The 21,972-nt window shown below is 45.5% G+C and overlaps 1 protein-coding gene across 6 annotated transcripts in view; it reads right to left on the bottom strand.

The window, feature by feature from the left end:
* The window catches only part of ITSN1 (intersectin 1), a 100,111-nt gene that overhangs the window by 11,289 nt on the left and 66,850 nt on the right, over positions 1-21,972 (bottom strand). For 4 of the 6 annotated variants that reach the window (XM_064647162.1, XM_064647160.1, XM_064647161.1 and 1 more), the window contains 7 exons: positions 21,508-21,590; positions 19,493-19,659; positions 15,508-15,553; positions 13,287-13,408; positions 11,456-11,567; positions 8,298-8,489; positions 860-981 (listed from right to left, as the gene is read on the bottom strand). In XM_064647162.1, the coding sequence (XP_064503232.1) occupies positions 860-981; positions 8,298-8,489; positions 11,456-11,567; positions 13,287-13,408; positions 15,508-15,553; positions 19,493-19,659; positions 21,508-21,590 (844 nt within the window). Of the gene's footprint in view, positions 1-859; positions 982-7,722; positions 7,982-8,297; positions 8,490-11,455; positions 11,568-13,286; positions 13,409-15,507; positions 15,554-19,492; positions 19,660-21,507; positions 21,591-21,972 lie in introns of those variants that run through there. The other 2 variants (XM_064647163.1, XM_064647164.1) reach the window with 2 other exon arrangements.

Below are 21,972 nucleotides of genomic sequence, written 5' to 3' on the forward strand. Positions count from 1 at the left end.
TGATTTGGCCCATTTCCTTAGGGAGGAGGGGAGAAAACTTGCCCTCAGGGCAGCACTTGTCCCTCAGTGGGACAGAATTCCACCCTGCTCCATGTCCCAGACATCCACTGTGTTCCCTGAGAACAGCTGGGACTAAGGGGAGACCTCAGAGATGTGAGGGGCACGTGGCTTTAACAGGGAATACTCTGAGTTTGTGCTGCTGGTGGTGTTCATTCAGATCTGGAGAACCTGTTTGAAACTTGGGAATGTTAATTCTGATCAAGATAATCTGTTTGAAACTCGGGAATTTTAGAGAGAGGTCTCCTGCAGAAGATCTCAGGATTTCTTAGATAAAACACCTGAAATATGTTTTCCTTTGGACTCTTTTATGGAAGTTCTGATTTCTCTCAGGGTGTTTCAGGTTTGCTTATCTCGACCTCTTCTTCAAAACAGGGCTTTGCTTCTCTGTCAAAAGGATTGTCTGTGCTAATTCCATGTTCTCCTACATCAGGGATGTCCCTTGGAACACGTCAAGCAAACCACAGTAAGTGATAACTCAGGGCCACCGTGGCCGTGGAAAATGGGCTTCCTTTCAGGGCACCCATTTCAGTTTAAGGACTTGTACATGAAAAATCCACACTGAGAACCAGGAGCTTTGCTAAAATGACACTCCAAACATCAGCATTTTGGTGATGGTCACACCAGGGCTCAACACGAGCTGCACCCGCACACGTGGATCTCTCAATAAATAAATACACATGAATGGCAGTCCAACACATCTCATCCAAGGAAGCCAGGCCTGGCAGGGACACACAGTAGTTTGGCACCGTGAAATGCTGATTTGGTTCCAAAGGTGAGGGATTCAGGGGCTCTGCCTCACCTCTGTGACCAGCTGCAGGTCGGTGACGTAGTTCTCCTCGGTGACGATGAGCTCGTGGATGTAGCCCTGCCTCTTCCTCTCTGTGGGAGTCAGCATGTCCAGCAGGTGCAGGTCTGCACACCCTGGAAAACACAACAGGATCCCGGGTTTTACTGCTGGTCACTGGCAAACTCCTCAGAGCTGGAGCAGGGGCAGCAGCACTGACCAGGAGCTGTGCCCGGCCCGGTCACTCGTTCCGGGGGAACGGCACAACCTCGGCGGTGCTTCCCCTCCCGGGGACTCACAGCATTGTTTGAACACCTTTCCTTAACAAAGGCCATCTCCAAGTGGGAACTTTACCCTGGTGGCCAAGCTTTAAAGCCTCCCTCAGTGCCACCTGCCCATTCCCCCTGAGCTGTGTCGTTCCACCGGAGCCCAAACCAACCCCACAGATGGCTGCGAACAAAAATGGGGGCAAAACCTTCCTGTGGTGGGAAGAAACTGCAGAGACATCCCAAGAGGGGAGAGGATTAGGGAAGAGCTGCAGTGACCAAAACGCTCTGATGGCACTTTGGAGTGACACCTGAACCCTCAGCTCATGGACACTCTGAATTCCAGAGTCTCCTTTATCCTTCTAGTCAGGGAAATCCCACTCAAGAAGGTGCTGCAGAGCTTAGTTACTTCTTCTCACTTAAAAATTGAATTAAAAAATTAATTAATTAAAAATTGCTTCCGAATATTTGAAGGACTGAATATTTGAAGACCCATGAAGGTCTTTGGAGACCCCTCAGATTTCCCAAATTTCCAGGCCAAGGCAAAGGGGTCGAGTTTGTCCTCCTTTAGAAGCACAGGAAAAGGTTTCACTAAGCTCTCACTTCCATCAGCTTTGTCCTTCAATTGTTGTAAATCACCTCCTGTCCAGATGGGAGAACTTTTGTACAAATTCCACAATCTCAAATTTTATTTTCTATTCCGAATTAGACAGAACATTTAATCCTTTTTTTTCCTGGAGGCTGTTACTTTTCAGGTGAGTTTAATGCAATTCTTCTGAGACTGGAACACAGAATGTTGTCTTCCAGTTTTGACTAGTTTTACTACTTTTTGGCATAAAATACAACACATTTCAAAAAAAGCAAAGGTGATTTCAAACAGGGGGAAAACGTTTTGCTGTTTAAATGATCTATTTCAACTATTTTTACACCACCAAAATTCTCCAGTTTAATTCTTTCCCTCATCCCTCATCAAAGTCTGGGAAAATTCAGTATATTCCCCATGGAAACAAACTTTCCTTATGGACACATCAGACCCTGGACAACTCTTCCAGTTCTTTGCATACAAAGTTAATATTTAGGGAGCATTTACTACATTTTTAGCTTCCTGAATTAACTCAGGAGCTCAGACTGTGCCACTAAAAAGGTCCTCATGTATGTCCCTGATTTTCATGGAATGCCATCACCTGCTGCTTTAACTAATCCGTGCCCCTGAAAAGGGAATGAGAGATTTGACTTAAAAATTAACAAAAACACCCCAAAACCAAACCAGACAAACCCAGAAAAGTAGATCCAGACACTCAGGGTTGTTTCCTCCCTGATTCTGAAGCTGGGGAGGGATCACACTGGCAGCAGACACTGATAATGATCCCTTGGGATTCAGGACAATTGAAACTGGATTGAACCTTGGCTTGAAATGAAGAGCAGGTCTGGAACATTATCATTTTTATGCCAAAAGAAGCAAATTTTGGCCCATTGCAAAAGCCACAAATTTCAGTTCTGTTCAGTAAATGTCTGATTTCAGAGCAGTTTCTTTGGTATCAGGTAAATCAGAGGTTTGAGGAGCAGAACCAGTTCTCCCCATGCAGGGTTGGCTTCATGAAAAGTGAGCCAAGGGTTTAATTCTTTTTCCCTTCGGAATTTACTGTTCAAAGAATCCCATGACCTTGGCTCGAAGGGCTGTGTCCAACCAGCAGCCTGGCAGAGGAGGCACTGACACCCTGAACAAGGAAATATTTTAGCAGCTCCTTTGACAGCTGGGGTGCAAATGGGCTGCTCTGAACTGCAACAAATGGTCTCCTCTTGAACAACAAACATGTGGGGAAAATGGCCCAAATCTGAGCAGAATGTGCAGGACAGACTTTCCTGAGGAAGGACTTTCTTCCTGAGGTGCACAAGTACTGAGATTTTTCTTGTCTTTAAAATAAAAACACTGAGGAAAAACTGGGTTCCTTTCCAAGTGGAAATGTCAGGGCTCATTTTTCGTGGATGCCAAAGTACTTTCATGAACATCTGAATCCCACTAATCACATAATCATGGAATGCTTTGGGTTGGAAGGGACCTTTAATATCACCCAGTTCCCACCCCCTGCCATGGGCAGGGACACCTTCCACCAGCCCAGGTTGCTCCAAGCCCCATCCAGCCTGGCCTTGGACACTTCCAGGGGCAGCCACAGCTTCTCTGGGCAGTTCTTTGCTACAATCAGAGTCGGAAAAGGCTGGGAAATGACAATGGATAACTTGGAATCACCAGCACAACTCCACCTGCACATTCCCCCCAGCCTGGTGGAATCAGCCCCTCTGTAAGTGTTCAAAACATGTGGATGTGGCACTTGGGGATGTGGTCTGATGGTGGACATGGGGGGGGGGGGGGTTGATGGTGGGACTGGATGTCATCCTAAAGGTCTTTTCCAACCTTAGTGATTCCATGATTCAATGTTTCTACTGAGCCCTTTCCAGGAGTCTGCTTGGGGAGAATAAAATCCTCCGTGTGAGGGCACAGAAATACAACCCAGCAGAGTTACCCCGGCCCTGGCTTGGTTTCTAACACATCAGGGCACCTCTGAATTGTGAGCCCTGAGCACTGATGGGCAGAACCAGCAAATGAGCCACGAGCAGAGCCACAGATCCAGGGCCAAGGAGCTGCCCAGCCCAGTTCTACGTGGGCTGCCACAACAATCAAGGGGCCACACAGGTTTTTCACTTGGGATCAGGAATGTGGGAGCTAAATCAAGTATTCTACGTGTTCCAACCTTTTATCAAACAATATTTTATTGGGTTTTCCCTTTCCTGGGCAGCCCTCCAGTCATTGCTGGGAGCAGGGACAGGAGCCAGGGCAGGGCTGGAGCTGGGACAGGGCAGGCTCAGGGTGGATCTCAGGACAAGGTTCTTCCCCCAGAGGGTGGTGGGCACTGCCCAGGCTCCCCAGGGCAGTGGGCACGGCCCCAAGGCTGCCAGAGCTCCAGGAGGGTTTGGACAACGCTCTGAGGGACAGGGGGGAGTGTTGGGGTGTTCTCAGCACTCCCTGCTCAGCTAAGGAGCAGTTTGTTATTTGCTGTTTGTGTCAATTCATCTGATTCAATAACATTTGAGGAGTATTGTCCCTGAAATTGGTGGAGTTGTCTAAAATAAAGTTTAAAATAAGGCTCTCATTGTCATCAGAGGAGACTGCACAGGAGCTGCTCTTTGCCCAGAAATCAAAGAGCCAGAGCCAGCACAGAGCACTACAGAGGGCTTTGGAACCAGAGACCACAACGAGAATTAGTTATTTTGGGTCTGGTAGCACAAAACCTCACGGGGACAGCAAGTGATGCCACTGAAGCTCCAACAGGACCAAGGTTTAAATAAAACTGATCCCGAATATGAAGCAAAATGTTCTTGACAAACCCACGTTTCAGACTCGGAGTTGTTTTGGGCAGATTTCAAGTATTGGAAGAGATATGAACAAATTCCCTAAAAGAACATCCATGGGCATTTTTTCAGTTGAATACAGAGGGCATACAACAAAAACTGTGAAGAGCAAAATCCCCCAGCACTGGGAGTGGTCTGTAAATCCAGTCTCCTCTTCTCTCCAGGGGCAGCTCCTGTGCCCAGGACATGGCAGTGAATATAAAGAAGGAATTCACAGAATCCCAGGATGGTTTGGGTTGGAAGGGACCTTAAAGATCATCTCCAATCCCTTGGACACCTTCTACTAGCCCAGGTTGCTCCAAGCCCCATCCAACCTGACCTTGGACACTTCCAGGGCTCCAGGGGCAGCCACAGCTTCTCTGGGCAATTACTTTCATACTCCCTTTCTCATAAAAAAAAAATATATATATATATATACATATACATATATATATATACACACACACAGAGAAAGAAAAAAACAGAAAGGGAAAGGAGTCAGTGCAGTCTCTTGTTCCCTAAGGCTCAGGGAATCCCTGACAGTGAGGAAGATGGAACACTCCCCTGCCAAGCTCTAGGAGCACACCTGGAACTGGAATCATGGAGAAACATTACAGGCATTCCAACAATGTCACTGCAAATCACAGCTGAGGATCTCTGGCTGGGACTGTTCAGTGAGGGGATTTCACACTCCTCTGCCTGAGGGGTCCTGGCACAACACAGCCCAGTGTCTCGTGTGCTTCAGGCTGGACACCAGGAGGAATTTCTCCATGGAAAGGGTGGTGAGGCCTTGGCAGGGGCTGCCCAGGGAGGTTTGGAGTGCCCAGCCCTGGAGGTGTCCCAGGAAGGCCTGGCCGTGGCACTCACTGCTCTGGGCTGGGGGACAAGGTGGGGATGGGGCACAGGGGGGATCCATGGGCTGGGAGAAACCTGTTAAAAACACCCTCCTGCAGGAGATTGTAAGAGCTTTATTTTTCTTCTCACTTGAAGTAATGAGAAAGAAAAAAGCAGCACCTGAATCCCCCCCAGCTGAAGTATTGCAAATATTTCCCTACACATTCACTATATATTCACTCCATAGTCAATATATATTCACTAAATTCAATGTACATTCACTGTATATTTCTGGGCTGAAGCCATAAAACCCAAAAAGCCCCTGAGGAGAAATGCTTTTAGTCAAGTGAATTTTTCAACCCCACAGCTCAGTGAGGGAAAACAGAGACATCCTGTCCTTCCAATGACATTTAATGAACAAAATATTGACAGAGTGGGGTCCAATCTGGCTCCATCCTCCTCAGTGAGCAAAGCAACGGGCCCTGAAAATCCCAGGAATGAGCTGCTGTTCCATTTCTGCAGCATGATGGAGAAGAACTGGGGGTTTTTTTATGGTAGAAATGAAAAATTTGTGCCTGTTAAATACTATCCTAAAAAAATTTGTGCCTATTAAACACTATCCTAATGAAAAGTTTGTGTCTGTTAAATACTACCCTAAAAAGGAGGAGAATCTGTGCAACTGTGCATGTTTTCAGGGTAAAACACAGAGCCCAAATCCAGGTGAACCCATGGGAAAACAAGGAAGGATATTTCATTTATCTAACCTGCATAGTACAAAAAAAAAATAAAAATCAATGGATTTTTACCACATAGAGACCCTGGAATAGGGAATCCCAGAATCCCAGGATCTCCTGAGCTGGAAGGGCCCCCAGGGATCATCGAGTCCAACCCCTGGCCCTGCCCAGGACACCCCAACAAACCCACCACGAGCAATAATGTTGCAGATAACGACCAGTCTGGTTAATTATATTTAAATAATACTCAGAGTGTCCCTGTGAAGTGAAAAGGGCTTTCCAGGCTGTTCTGGTGGCAAATCCATCCAATGCCCCGAGGTGGCCCCGGGGTGAGGCAGCAACGAGACAACAAACACGGGTGGGTCTGTCTTTTATACCAAGGATTTAATTCTCTATACATGGAACTAATTTTAAAGGCTGTATTACAGTTGTTAAAGCTGCAGGTTTTTATATATTTATATAATTTACATTCATAGTGATGAAATACTGAAGTGCAACTGAATGAGGAGCTTCACTTGTCCCTTGCACCGCAGGACGGGTCGGGAGGAGGGAGCTGGGAAGGGCTGGGAATGCTGCCAGCAGGGAGCTCAGGAATAAATGAAATACATAACCAGGGCATAACTAAATGGGAAATCATTAGTAAAGGGCTACATTGTGCTTGAGGCATTGGGGGGAGAGCACTGACAGCACCAGGAATTCCGTCAGGAACTAACACGGCTTAGCTACAGCACATCTACAGCAACTCCACTGTAAGCTCCATTTAATATTAATTTGTATAAATTCCACAGTCTAAGTTTAAAAAAATGTAAACATTGGAAATTAATTGCAGGGAGATAGTTCTATACATTCTTTGTTGTCAGGAAAACGACTCGTTCGAAAGGTGTTGTTCCAGAGCAAAGCAAAACTGGGGAATCCAAGGGCAGGGAAACCAAGAGGTTCCTCCTCCACTCCCACATGGACGAGCATCAGATCATTTCTGACACGAAAATGCAACAAACCAAACGGAGACAACACAAACCGGGGTGTTTTCTAACTGTTTGCAGCTACAAGTAATGTGCAAAATAAAATTGACACAACTGGGTAAAACATTTTGCAAGTTCGTCTCTCTTGCACCCGGGGGGAGTTTCCCCCCCTCCACAATGGGTTACACACTCAACAAGGAACACCTGATACAAACAGTACAATAACCACAGCAAAATACCTGGCATTGGGCACATTGAACTCATTTTAACTCCTTCTGGTCTTTTGTCATTAAAAAAAAAAGAAAAAAAAAAGAAAAAAAAAAGAAAGTAACAGGAAAAAAAAAAAGACATATTGACAACACTGGACAAGTGAACAATAAAAAAGAAAGATACATAAAGTCTCCAATTCATGGACATTTGGAACAATTTTAATAGCACATGCAGCATTCCTTGATAGTGGGTCTTTTTGCACAACCAAAATTGCAATGAAGAAATTTAATTTATGCTTTTCCTTCCAAAGGCTAAAATATATCTTTTTAAAAAATAATTGTTTTAAAACTACCCAAAGCACCTGTGCAAAGGTGGAAACATTAGTTTGGTAACTCTGAAAGCCACAAAAGGACCCACTATCCTCTGATTTTTATTATTTTTTTAAAAAATTTTATTTTTTTTGTGTGCGTGTGTGGTTTTGTTGGGTTGGTTTTTTTTTTAATAATTAATTTTGCATCTATCTGCAGGTCATGAACTCAACCATTGCGATTCCATGCAACTAATGGAAAAATGAGGTAAAACTGCTCTGCAGTGTGTTCTTCTACTCAGAAGGCAGTAGATGATCATGCTGGAAGCCACATGATCAAGGCTGCATCTCCCATCATCCCTCTGGGCAGTGCTATGGGATAGTGGGTCTCTTTGAGGACTTTCAAGCCTGAGTGGGGGATGGACAACATATGATTCCTAGAAAAAGGAGGAAAACAACACATAAGCAAAACAAAACAATGAGCAAATTCAAGCAAGGAAAATGAGTCAGGCGTGTCGAGGGCATGGAGCAAAAATGATCGGGGAGGGGAGGGAGGGGAGGGGGCAAAAACATGCCAGGGATGGGGGGGGGGAGGGGATGGGAACTGAAAATAAAACAACACAAAGGTTTGCGCTACTGGAAGGTCTTCAAAGAGACTCAGCCAAGGGCACAGAGGGGCAGTGGGGCCTGCAGACCTGGGAGCCAGCAATGCTGCATGTTTGACCTCAGAGAGCACAGAGACAGGGCACTCACACTGCTGGCTGGGGTCCGTGTCCGTGGTCAGCTTCACGTAGTTGGAGGGGAAGAGCCCCACGTGGCCGTTGACCTCCCCCTTCCACCAGTCGGGGTCCTCCCTGTTGAGCACGGTGATGATCTGCCCCTTGCTGAAGGCCAGCTCGTCGTCGTTCTGCGCCGTGTAGTCGTACATGCCGATCACCTGGCACACTGAACACAGCCCTGTCAGCCACTGTGGGGCAGGGACCCCCCACCACCACCAGGGACCCCCCACCACCACCAGGGACCCCCCAACCATCACCAGGGACCCCCCACCACCACCAGGGACTGCCCTGCCCTGCCCAGGACACCCCAACAATCCCCCCTGTCCCTCAGAGCGTTGTCCAAACCCTCCTGGAGCTCTGGCAGCCTTGGGGCCGTGCCCACTGCCCTGGGGAGCCTGGGCAGTGCCCACCACCCTCTGGGGGAAGAGCCTTGTCCTGAGATCCACCCTGAGCCTGCCCAAGGGCACAAAACAGCCACAAACTCTGCTCTTGGCCCAGCACAGCCCCGAGATCCTCCTCTGCCCCAGCCCAGCCCGACCCCTCCTGCCCCTCCTGGGGCTCAGCTCAGCTCTCCTCAAACTGGCTCCAGGTCATTTAAAGACCCGAAGACTTTCATGGAATGCACAGACTGGGTTGGGTTGGGAGGGACCTTAAAGCTCTGAGCAACCTGTGCCAGGGCCTCCCTGCCCTCCCAGCCAGGAATTCCTTCCCAATATCCCATCTCCCCCTGCCCTCTGGCAGTGGAAGCCATTCCCTGTGTCCTGTCCCTCCATCCCTTGTCCCCAGTCCCTCTCCAGCTCTCCTGGAGCCCCTTTAGGCCCTGGAAGGGGCTCTCAGCTCTCCCTGGAGCCTTCCCTTCTCCAGGTGAACCCCCCCAGCTCTCCCAGCCTGGCTCCAGAGGGGAACTTTGTCTGGAAATGCCCAACAGTGGAAGAAGATTGAAAAAATACGTAGTAAAAAGTCAAACCCTTCAAGGACATTGGCCTTCTACTGACAGCTCTCCTTTGCTTTATAAATATAGTTTTTTCCTTCAAAAGCATCCATTTATAAAAAGTGCATTTTGCATCTTCAACAACCTGTTCTGAAAAGCAGAATCCCAGACTGGTTTGGGTTGGGAGGGACCTCAAAGCCCACCCAGTGCCACCCCTGCCATGGGCAGGGACACCTTCCACCAGCCCAGGTTGCTCCAAGCCCCATCCAGCCTGGCCTGGAACATCCCACCAGGAGTGGTGGGTGGACAGGAAAACCTGGGAAACATTTGAAATTCCATTATCTGAAGCTCCCTAATCCAAGAGAAAGCCAGTGGTGATGTCCCTGCAGTCTCTGGAGGTGTCTGCCACACAAAAATCTTGGAAAAGAGGAGAGGAACAAGGAACCTCCCAGGCCTTTCCAGCTGCCCTTCAGCTGCTCCTGCTCCATCCTAACTGAGCACCTTCCCTGGCTCTCTGAGCACCAGGACTTTTATGGAAATAAAGTTTCCTCTATTTCTCTCTGTTTTCTCTGGCCAAGCCACAGGACTGCTGGTACTTTCCCACCAGACATAAGACTTCTATTACTGAGCCTTTCTGGCAGGTTCTCTCCATTAGATTAATCCCAAAATTTGCTTTTATTTTCACTTTTTTGCTTTTATTTTACTCAGCCAGGAACTTATTTTAATCTGCCAAAAAGCTTCTCTCTTTTTTACTCAATTATGATTTAATCAAGATTTCGATGCTCTGCAGGCAATGAAAAAAGGGTTTAAAACTTCACTCTGTAAAATTTACCATGTGGGAAAAGCCCCAGACTGTCAGACCTGAAATAATTTCAAAAATGTATATAAATGTACATAAATTCCCATCGTGTTGCCTTGTAAAAGTTTGTGTCTCAATGCTGACTTACCATTTTAACCCCAAATTTATGATGGTTTTGGGAAGACTGATTTTCTGCATCTTTAGATTTCTATCAGAGGAGCCAGAGAGCAACAGCTAGAGAAACATGGAATCATGGAATATGATCCTTAGGGTCCTTTTCCATCCTGTGATTCCATGAAAAATCTCACAGTCTGTTGCTTTTGTGTTGTTTCCTAAATCTTAAAATACAGAAAAAAGCTCCATCTCCAGGGAGCACTTCCCACTCCCCCTCAGGAAAAAGGGAAGGCTCTGAAGGGGAGGTGCCTCAGTGCTAAAAAACCTCTAAAAACCCTAAAAAATCCCCTCTCTAAAGCTCTAAAAACTGCTCTACTCTATGAGAAATAAACTATGAGGTTTTATAGATGTATCACAAATTTGTGAGATATCCAAGTTCCAAACTGGACCTGGGTATCAGCATCTTTTTCAGCCAGATAAGGGAAATATAAAAGTTCCTAAAAATGAAAAATCTTTCAGGGCCATGTGGAAATTTTGTACTCAGGGGTTTCTGTTCTCTCTTTGGGCTGAGAACAAGGGAAGGTCCATTGTTTTTGACAGAGGATGCCCAGCAGCCAGCTGGAAGGAAGGGAAAGCCCCTTTTGCACAGGAGAGAAACCTTTTTAGGCAAAAATGAATACATTAAACTTATCTGAAAAGGGGTGGGATTTTGTGAAACTATCAAATGTATGAGATTTAAACCCAAAAGGTCTTTTTCCCCAGAAACTCAGTGAGAGAAAGACCCAGTGCACTGGATAAATCCTCTGTTTCATCAGTTTATGCCATTTTTCTAAATTTAAAAGAGGAATTTTAGGCAAAAATGAATATATCAAACTTATCTGAAAAAGGGGTGGGATTTTGTGAAACTATAAAATGCATGGAATTTAAATCCTAAGGGTCTTTTTCCCCGGAAAACTCGGTGAGAGAAAGACCCAGCGCACTGAATAAATCCTTTGTTTCGTGAGTTTATGCCATCTTTCTAAATTTAAAAGAGGAATTTTTCTCACAGCTCCAATCAGCACCAAGAAATTTGAACCTTGGAGGGCTGGAAGATGGAGAATGTCACCTCACCAGTGGTCTTGGAGCATCCCACCCTTCCCAGGAACATGCCGAGCTCTGCCCGCTCTTCCCACTCCAAGGGAAAATCCCCCCCCAGGGAGAACTGAGGCCAAGCCTGAGTTATTTTCGGGATCCACTGCCCAGGGCACACATTCCAGGCAGGAATCCCACGGGAAAAGGGGGCTCTCACCTGCGGGGGCCGCCTTGGGCAGCTCGGTGGGGGTGGTTTTGCTGGTCCCGGGGCTCAGCAGCTTCACGTAGTTGGCGGGGAACCAACCGATCTGGCGCTTCTTGCCTCGGGCCTGGGGACAGAACGGGGCTGTCAGGAGGGTTCAGCACATCAGGGGAGGAGGATTCAGCATCTAGGCAAGGTGGGGACCCAACACCTGAGCTGTTGGCACTCACAGCAGCTTTAGAGCAGGAAAAACCTGCATTTTGTAAGGAAAAATCTGCATTTTGTAAGGAAAAACCTGCATTTTGTAAGGAAAAACCTGCATTTTGTAAGGAAAAACCTGCATTTTGTAAGGAAAAACCTGCATTTTGTAAGGAAAAATCTGCATTTTGTAAGGAAAAATCTGCATTTTGTAAGGAAAAATCTGCATTTAGTAAGGAAAAATCTGCATTTTGTAAGGAAAAACCAGCTGGTTTTGGCAGTAGTTGAACATTACAACACTTCCATTAGCATCTAAATGCTTAAAGAATTGAGTTTAAATCATACCAGATTGTGACAGTTCAAGCAGAGATTAAGGATCCAAATCACCTCTTTTTCTTTTAAAGAAACGGCCTCTGAGCTTTTCAACACCTTGTGCCACCAGAGCGGGACAGAAACCTCCCCCTGGTACCTCCCCGACTGCCTTGGTCATTGAAAGCAAATAAATTAAAAAATCCTGGCTGCAAGAAAGGTTATTCCACAACTCTGAACCCCATCTCAGCCTCTAAATCTGTGTTAAGGATTTATTTTAACTCTTTATTCCCTGTTTGAGTCGTTAGAACAAAGCTGGCGTTTTGGGCAGGAAGAATTTTGCCTTTAAAAAGGAATTAACGTTAAATTTGAGGGAAAAAAGGGTCATCTAACAGATTTACTATTCTTTAACTAGTTTGTCCCCTCTTTAAATCTTTACTAAAAAAGAAAGCACTTGATCTAAAGAGCATCTAGAGCATTAATTTTAAGCTATTTTTGGATGCTGTATTAAACCAGCTTAAAACATTGGCCTTATTTTCCCTCCACTCTGACCCCCAAGTGTGGAAGAGGAGAATAAATAGAATATTTATAGAATAGTCAGGGGACTGATAATGAAATAAAAAACCAATTGTATCCCATTCAAGTATCTAAAGTCACACTGAATATTTACACAACCAAAAATTAATTGTTTTAGAACCTCCCAGCAGCTGCTCAGGGAGAATTGTGGCAGATCTTGCCCCGTGGGGCTTCTTTGCTGTCTTAAAATCCATTTAATGGAGACTTTTCAAAGGTAAAAGTTACCAGCAGCATAAAGGTCAGTGAGAACAAATCCCTAAGGAATCCTGGAAGGTGATTTCTCCACAAGAGATGAAAAAACATCCCCAGAAAAGGCAAAAAGGGCAGGTGGTAACAGGGGAAAATAATTCAATTCCTTTTTGAGCCTCTGCACTGCAGAATAAACCAACGACATTTTTTCACCCTGTTAAAAAGCCCAAACCAAAACCCCTCATTTAGTGGGATCAAACTGTCAAGTTCTACTCTTAAAAAAACTCGGGGGGGATTCAAAAGCAGCCAAAACAAGCCCTAAAATCCACCTTTCTGAGGGAACTCCAGGAAAACACCCGATGGGTCCCCTGCTGTTCTCCCCCCCAGGCTATTCCCAGATCAGGGATGGCCACGGGGGCACATTTTTGTAAATGTATTTTCCCTTTAAATGCTGAATTGCAGAACATTCTCAAAATGGTTTCTCACTGACACGTTCAGCATTTTGAACAACTAAAAAAAATAATCACGATTTTTTTTAACGTGGAATTTTATTACAATAGAAAAAGGCACTAACTTGGAGCTCTCCTTCCCACCAACCACCTGGATTCTTCTTCCTGATGAGGATGAGCTGCCCAGGAGCCAGAGTGAGCTGTTCTGGGCCCGTGGCTGTGTAAGAGGCAATAACTTGGGCAATTTCTGGGGGAGCACAAGGGGAAGAAAAGGTTAATTTGGAAAAACCTGAACACATTCTATCCAACACTGACTGTGCTGCAATCACTGTGGCCTTTCTTTCCAGAAAATCCTGATGTCTTTGTGTATTTCCAGGAGTACAGGTGGTAATTACAAAATAAATGAGAAGTTCAGGGCACTGCAGGAGAAAATAAATAATAAACCAGAGATGCAACAGCTCTACGGGTAGGAGATAAAAATATTTGAAATAGAGAATAACAATAACAAAAATAATAACAACCACAGCTATACAGCTCTTAAAATCCAGTATCCTAATACTGTTTTCCAGCAAATACAACTCCCTGAAATTCCATTTGTTCAAGTCCAACCTTTGGACTGAGCTCCCTAAAAAGAGGAGCCACGTTGGTGACAGTCCAATGGAGTTGCACTGAGAGGTGCAAACGAATTGATTTTTCAGCCCCAGACCCCAAATGAACATTTTCAAAGAGGATTTCTTTGGGAATCTTCATTCCATGGCCCCTGGCACAGAGCAGGTGCTTTGTGTGACCCCCTTGCAGCCTGCAGGGACCCGGAGCCCTGAGCTCACCAACCCCTCTGCAGAGCTCCCCCAGCACAGCCTGAGGTCTGGGCTGCTTCACAGGGGCTGGGGAAAGACAGAGAATTATTGTGGTCCCACAGAGGGAACCCAGTTTTGGAGCCAATGTGAAGGGACAGGAGGTTTTGGGCAGCTGGGGTTGGATGTCCCACCCACAGCTTGTAACTGAGTTCAGCCCTGGCCCCAAACCATGAGCAGGGTGAGGGTGTGGTTAATCCACAAAAAGGGGGCTTAATCCACAAAAAGGGGGCTTAATCCACAAGAAGGGGGCTTAATCCACAAAGAGGGTGCTTAATCCACAAAGAGGGGTGCTTTTCCTGCTGAAAAGCCCATTTCAGGGTGCCAGGGCACAGCAGGTCATCCCTCAGGTGTTCCCTGCAGGGGAAGCAAGAGCAGCAGGGGCAGCAGAGCCAGGTCTGGCTGGAACAAAGGGAGCTGAGGCCTGACAGGAAAATAAACAACTGCTGAATCGAAATGGAGAAGCAAAGGAGGACTGGGAAAATCAGAAGTGGTCAGAGGAACATCTGAGCTGCACAGGGAGGGGGCAGGAGCAGAGGGCTGAGCGACCCCAGCTCACCGGGATGTCGGGCAGGAGACACAACTCTCCTGCTGGAAGTCTGCAGGCTCCTGCATCTGCAGGAATTCCATTTGAATTAATGGAATTCCCACAGAATTCCATTAATCCCTCCATCCTAAAGCCACTCAGGAGGCAGAATGAACACCAGCAAGCAAACCAGTGGTGGGAGTTTCTCAAAATCAGGAAAACCTCCCTTGCTGCCACAGCAGTTCCCATGTTCAGATCACGATGGAAGAGTAAAAATCTGACACTTTTTATCTCTCTCTCAGAACAAGAAATTTCTCCTTTTTACCTACAAAATGTGGTTTACAAGGTATGAGCCACCCCCTGCCACCAACCAGCAGCTTAGAGGGGTTTTACTCATTTATTTTAAATGAGTTACAATACAAAGCACAGGTGCAACATTCAGCTCTTGCACATCACAGGGAGGCAGAAATTCAGAGAAAAGTGTCCAGAAAAAGAAGTTTAAAAAAACCCCAATGGCTTCCCTTCCACGAAGAACTTTTTCATTTTGTTTGTTTAAGTATTGAATTACCAAGAAGAGACTTCACAGCCCCTTCCAGTGCTTAAAAGGGGTCCAAAAGAGCTGGAAAGGGACTTTGGATAAGGCATGGAGGGACAGGACAAGGGGGAATGGCTTCCACTGTTCTGTTCAGCAACCCATCAGGAAGTTTACATTCATTTTTGAGCAGACTTTTATTCTCTAGCTACCTGCTGTTTATGACTGACATGTCAGAATGATCAGAGATGATGAATTATTTCATTACAGTTACATTATTTATTAACTGCATTTATTACAGTTGTTTTCATCAGTGCAAACTACTACAAAATGACCAAGCCAAACATCCTTTATTTTCATGGGAAAGATTTTGTTGCCATTGAACTTAAACACTTAAGAACAGCCAGAAGGTGCTGTCACAACACAGGACTCACCAGGTTTCTTCCCTAAGCTTCCCGTTTTTCCAGCTGCTCCTGGAGCCTGGAAACAGAAAACAAGAGGCAAGTTTAGCACTCAGGTTTATTTCTCTACTTACACATTAAATTTAACACACTAACCAAGCATGGAAGTAAAAAACCCACAGGAATACTGTGTTTTTACAGAAATCCTTAATATTTCTGATGGCAATAAATCCCTGGGAATAAACCCCAGCAGTGCATGGAAGTGGAGGACTCAGTGCAAAAGTGCAGAATTCTCTCTTGAACTTTTACTCCCTTTCATGGACTGCAAATATCAGTGCAAATGCAAATTACATCCCACTGGAATTGTGCATCTGGGAATCCACACAGTGGGAATTCTGTCCAGGTGACTTAAACCAACAATAATTGTTTTCAACTCTACAAACAGTTGGATTGCAAATATTCCTGAGAAACTCACTGCACCCAGGCAGGGTGGGATGAGGGATGAACATCATCATCACCACCATCATCATCATCACCAGGCCACGAAAAACCCAGTTAACCCTGGAATTAGTCCAGTTCCTGCTCCATAAATAATTCCTTCTGTTTTCTCCTGGTCCATTAACCCTCTTATCTCCTGCTCTAAGGAGGTTTCAGATGGATAACAGCAACAGGAACCTGAACTGAACTTTGGTCAGAAATGTTGGGTCACCATAAATATCCTCTTGCCTTCAACACTTCCACCCTCCTCAGCTTCACCTTCTTCACCTTCAGGAGCCTCCTCACAAACTCCATCCAAGAGCCTGAAGGTTCTCTCAGAATCCCAATTTCTCTGGGCAAAAGAGCCACTTTCCTCCTCAGGATTCTCCCTATTAACCTGATCCTTTGAGAACCTGGGGATTCTGGCAGAAACTAATACAAGGAGTAACTAAAAAACAGTTCAATGGCTGAGAGAACAGGGCTATTGGGAAAAAAGAAGTGTGTTGGTTCTGGATGGCTCTATAAAATAGATTATTAGAGATCCTGAACCCCTCTGGGAGTCTCAGTGCTGCTCTCCTGTCCCTGTCAGACACCAAGTGCACTCACACTCCACGAGGGCAGCAAACCTTCCCTCCCTCCTTACAGTCCTTTGATCCTCCTCAGTTCCTCACCCTTCTCTACAACCACGGGGACCTGTCTTAGCAAGAAGAGTAAACCAGGAAAGCATCACCCAGAGATCAAAGACTGAGTTCAGGTCTGGGGACAAGGACAAGGTGGGCTTGACACTCCCACGGGGGAGGATTAAATGGTGAGCAACAACTCAGATTGAAAGGGGAGTGCTGGGCATTAATTCTGCTTTGGAAAGTGTTTCTTGCAGGGAAACACCCTGAGTGAAAACCAAGGGTTTGGACTTTCAGAGAACACACTCCTCCAAAACACCCCTGAGTCAACACCCATGCTGCTGGACTGGAAGCACATCTCTGGGATGGGACACTGTCCTGCAGCAACTGGGACACAGAGGGGTTACTGGGTGGGATGGGACACAGAGGGGTTATTGGGTGGGATGGGACACTGTCCTGCAGCAACTGGGACACAGAGAGGTGTTATTGGGTGGGATGGGACACTGTCCTACAGCCAACTGGGACACAGAGGGGTCATTGGGTGGGATGGGATGCTGTCCTGCAGCAACTGGGACACAGAGAGGGGTTATTGGGTGGCAGAAACACCAAAATCACCTGGGCCAGACTGAGTGTGAATTGTGTTTGAGGGCTCTCTGAATCCTTGGTGAAAAAGCAGAATAAACACACAGAGAAGTCCTACAGCACTTCAGTAAATAAATTAACCAACAGTGCACTTGAGATGGACTCAATTTCTGATCCATTCTGGTCCATTCAGGAGATGGAGAAATAGTTTCAATTCCCTCTGTTGAGAAGAAACATAGGGAGAGGACAGACCCTGTTCTGCTTCCCTTCTGCACAGCTGAGACCCTCACTGAGCATTTGAGGGTATTTTGAGAGAAGTGATAAAGTCCCTTGAACCAGAAGAGCAGAACTTGCTCTGTCAGTTCAGTGAGACCCAGCAGTCTTATTAAAGTGGGTGGTCCAGCAGGACCCTGCACATTCCCACTGGGATTATCTCCTGAACCTTTAGGCAGAGTTTTGGAAGCAGAGCCATCCCAGTTGCTGGTTTCCAAGCTCCCCTGGGAGCTCCATCCCCTCACAGGAATTACCACCCAAGGATAAAACCCTGGTTCAGATCTGCTTCCATCCACCTCAGCCTAATGAAAACTTGGGCAGGGACCACGAACTGGTGTCATTGTTCCTCTGGAGAACAAAGACTTTCCCACCCTGTTAATAAGTTGGAACTTGGAGGAGCAGGGAATAGTTTAATTTATCACCTGGGGGTGAATGGGCAGCCTGGGCAGAAGAACAAATTAAAAAATTCTTCTGGTGTAGAAACCACTGAGATTTTGAGGTTTACAGGCATTTCTATAAACTCTGCACTTGCTGCTGAAAGATCACCACTGTTTGTCTTTGGGTCTGAGTCAACAGTGCAGGACACATTAAATTAATTCACTCTTTTGGGACCATTTTCCCCCAGCAGGCAGCTGTCCAAGCACAGCAGAGATCAGAGTTAACACACAGCCAGGACTGTGAAAGCCTCTGTAAAAGCTGGATCTGTGAACAAGCTGAAGAGCAAAACTCTGCCATGTAATCAAAATTCCCCCCCTGGACACAGAACTGTGTCCTGCAGGCACAGGAACCCCTGTAGGGAATAGGGACACCAAGGTCTCCACGACCTCTGAGCTTCTTCTTCCCTCTCTCATCAAGATTTGAGCTGCAGGTGGGATTTTCAGCAGCCAAAAGGGCAGTTGGGGCACTTTGGGATGAGGGGCACTGAGCTGGCTCAGCCCCAGGCAAGCCCAGGGCAGAGAAACATCCCACTGACCCCTCTGAGAAAACCAGTTCCCAGCTCTAAACACCTGAGTTCTCTGCCAAGATCTGCCAACAACACCCCAACATCCTCTCTCCAAGGACTGCAATGCTGAGCATCATTAACTCTCAAGGTTTTTTCCCAATCCTGTCCTAGAGGATGTTGCTGGGATTTCTGGACTGCCTCTAAATTTCCCCTACAAAGGCTTCCTACAGCTGCACATTCCACTGCAGGATTTTATTCCTTGCCTTTCCCACCAGCAGAATGGTTTTAAGGAGCAGCTTTGCTCAGGCTCAGAGGTGCAGAGGCTTTCACTGAGTTGTGTCACACACACACACACAATTCCAGAAAACACACTTGTGAAAAAGCCCTTCCATCCAAATCCACAAAATCCACTGGTTTTTACTTATTTACCTTTTAACCCCCCATTATTCCAGAAGTATAAACCAGAGCTCCTTCTCATCAAGTGCATTCAACTCTGACACTGAGCTAATTCCTACTACTAAATAAATTATCCCCTCAAACAATATAAATGAGAAAACACCTTTCTTTAGAATGCCTAAAAAGAAAGAAAAAAACCCATGTGGACATGTTTTATGGCATTATTTCAGGACAAAAATAGATGGAGCAGAACCTCTATTATTCAGTCAAAACATTTCAATTAAACACAGTAGCTTTGGTTAAGTTTTGTTGCAAAATTTGTTACTCTCGATTGCAAGAAAATGTCAATAGGGAAAAAATACAACAGATTGAAATATTACTCTCTAAATTAGTTTTTTTTTCAATAACGGCAGCAAGATCCAGCTCAGCCATTAAAAACTTACCTGAGGAATAAAGAAACCGTGGCTGTTCTGCTTTGGCTCTACCCGAGTGCCACGTGAACCATTAACACAGGCAGGGTTTATTTTAACACACCACCCATAAATTATTTGGGGTGTTGTGTTGTAAAACACAGCTGTTACTGTTGTTACTGCTGTTCCTCCTCTCCAAGCTCACACTCAGTAAAACTCCACCACATTTTCCTTTCCCTTCTGACCCACCTCCAGCTACGAGAACCCCAAACGAAACACCCTCAGCTCCAGTTGAGAACATTTCAACGTTTCTCTACCTCAGAATCTTTGAGTCTCACATAATTAGATGGGAAAACTCCTGATTTATCACCCAGCGTGCCCGTCCACCAGTCACCATCTTTCTTTGTCACCAGAATCATGTCACCTTGTTGGAAAGTGAGGTCTCCTTGCTCCGAGCTCTCGTAGGTGTACATGGCAACGTACTCTGGGAGAGGGACACGAGCAGAAAACAGGGAGAAAACACTTCAGAAACTGCTGCATTCCCACGTGCAAAACCCAATTCATCTAAGTGGTTTATTCACAGGCTCGATGGAAGACCAATTTATTATTTACTTCTCACAGAGACCTCAATATCCCATGCAAAAAATGATACCTAGCACAACTAAATATAGGGGATCAAAAGGCTGCCTCGGGGGGATTTGATATGATTGGCTTGTATAACTAAAATATGCATAGGTCATTTATATCCCTCTGCAAACACGTCTCCCAGTGGTTTCTGGTTTGTGCTGGTGCCTGGAACTCTCAGTGTTTGGGATGGGAAGTCTCAGCATCTGGAATTTTGGATCCAGCTGCTGTTGGCCCAAGGGCACAGGGAATTCTTTCAGCCCCTCTTACCCACAGATGGGTCTGAACCTGCTCTGGGCAAACACACCCAACTCCTCAGTGCTCCAGTGCAAACCCACCAAACTGGGCTGGTGTTGAGATAATTCAACCAGAACTACAGGCAAAAAATTATTAGAAAGCCCAATTTCAGACAATTCAGCACCATTCTCTCCAGAACTCGCTGTATCCTATTGACCTGAGCATTCCCACACTTTTCTGGGCACAAAGCAGGCTCCTCAGGCTGATTTTCCCCTGTTCTGGGCCCAAGAGCAGCTCCCAAGATTCCTGAAAGACTTCCCTGCCCATGGCACAGAAATGTTCACGTGTTCCAGTGCAGCTGGAAATTGTTCTTTGTGCTTGAACGCTAAATCTGACCAAAAAAACCTTCTCTGGGGGTAGTTCAGCAGGAATTCCAACCAAATTCCTGTTCCCAAGGAAAGCCTGCAGCTGAAGAACTCCCACTGCTGTTTGCACCCACACACCCCAAACATCACCATCCCCACAGGAGCCTTTCCTAAATCCTCCCAACGGAACAGAAGATGCTAGATCCACCTTTTTTATGTCTTAAAAAAAGCTCTATTATTTAAAAAGCTCATTACTTAAAAAGCTTTATTATCTCTTAAAAATACAGCTCCTTGGAAATGTTTTCCCAAAAGTTGAGTTCCTTTTTAATACAAACATATAACCTGATATATATCTATAAATATATATAGATATATAACAAGACTTAGCATGTCTGCCATTGCTTTTGCTCAAATATGAGGAAAACCAGAAGGAGATGATCTATAAGGTCCTTTCCAACCCAAACCATTCTATAATTCCAGGAAATGCAGAGTGAGCCAGACCAGCTGTATTTTGAAATAACTGATTATCTCCCCTTCCTCGTAGGTGGATCTTTGCTGTTCCCTCCAGTCAGGAATTCCCCATTTAAAACCCTCCAGAGGCCTGGAAATGCTCTGATAATTCTCTGTCTGTGCCCCAGGCCCCATCCCTGACCAGAAGGATCCCAACATTCTATAACTCACTGTCACTGCTTTAATTGAGGGTTTAATGAAACATTGGAAATGAGCTTTGGGGGAAGTTGAGACATTTATTCCCAATTCCTGACATCATGGACATGTGTTCCTGACAACATGGACAGATGTGTTTATTTGGCATAACCCCCTCCCAGACCAGAGATTGTTACCAAAATGCTGGTAAAAAAATAAAAACATTGGGAAAAGTTACAAAACACAGAAAATATCTTGTGATATGTTAAATTATTTCTTCCACATACACAACACATATAAATTCTTGCCATAATAACTTTAAATCATTCTAGAGGCAAATTGATTTGCACCTCAACTGGAAGCCCCCAGTCTGCCTCTGGGGTTGATTTTGGTAACAAGCAGAGTTGTTGTGGTTAATGGCAGAGGAAGATCCCCTCAGTGCCATGGTTTGGAGTCCTTACCTTCCCCTGACATCGTTGCCTTGGCTGCTGGGGATGCTACTCTTTTCAGACTAGCAGGGCTTTCTGAGGATCCAGAATCCATGCTTTAGGAGAAAATAATGGTTATATAAGGAATTCAATCTCTTCAGAAAAATCAGTGTTATATTTCAAACTCAAAAATGCATATGCACCCCCAAGCAATTCCCTGTGTTTTAAAAGAGCCATAAATGTGCAAAATAAAGCTCTGAAGTCCAGTTGTGGTTTCACTGAGGCAGATGCCTTAACAGAGAATTTTCTGCATCTCCTCTTCTTCCTCAGCAAAAAAAAATGATCTAAGATCCTTCTCCTTTGTATTGCTGATGTCCATGTTGCCTTCACACTACACAGAATTTAAATTCCTCTGAGAATAATGAGAAGTGATTTAGATTTGAGGAATCTCTTTTAATTTTGGGGAAAGATAAGCTGTGACTTACACTGGTGTAATTC

This window comes from Pseudopipra pipra, chromosome 2 (genome assembly GCF_036250125.1).
Source record: "Pseudopipra pipra isolate bDixPip1 chromosome 2, bDixPip1.hap1, whole genome shotgun sequence".
NCBI lineage: Eukaryota > Metazoa > Chordata > Aves > Passeriformes > Pipridae > Pseudopipra > Pseudopipra pipra.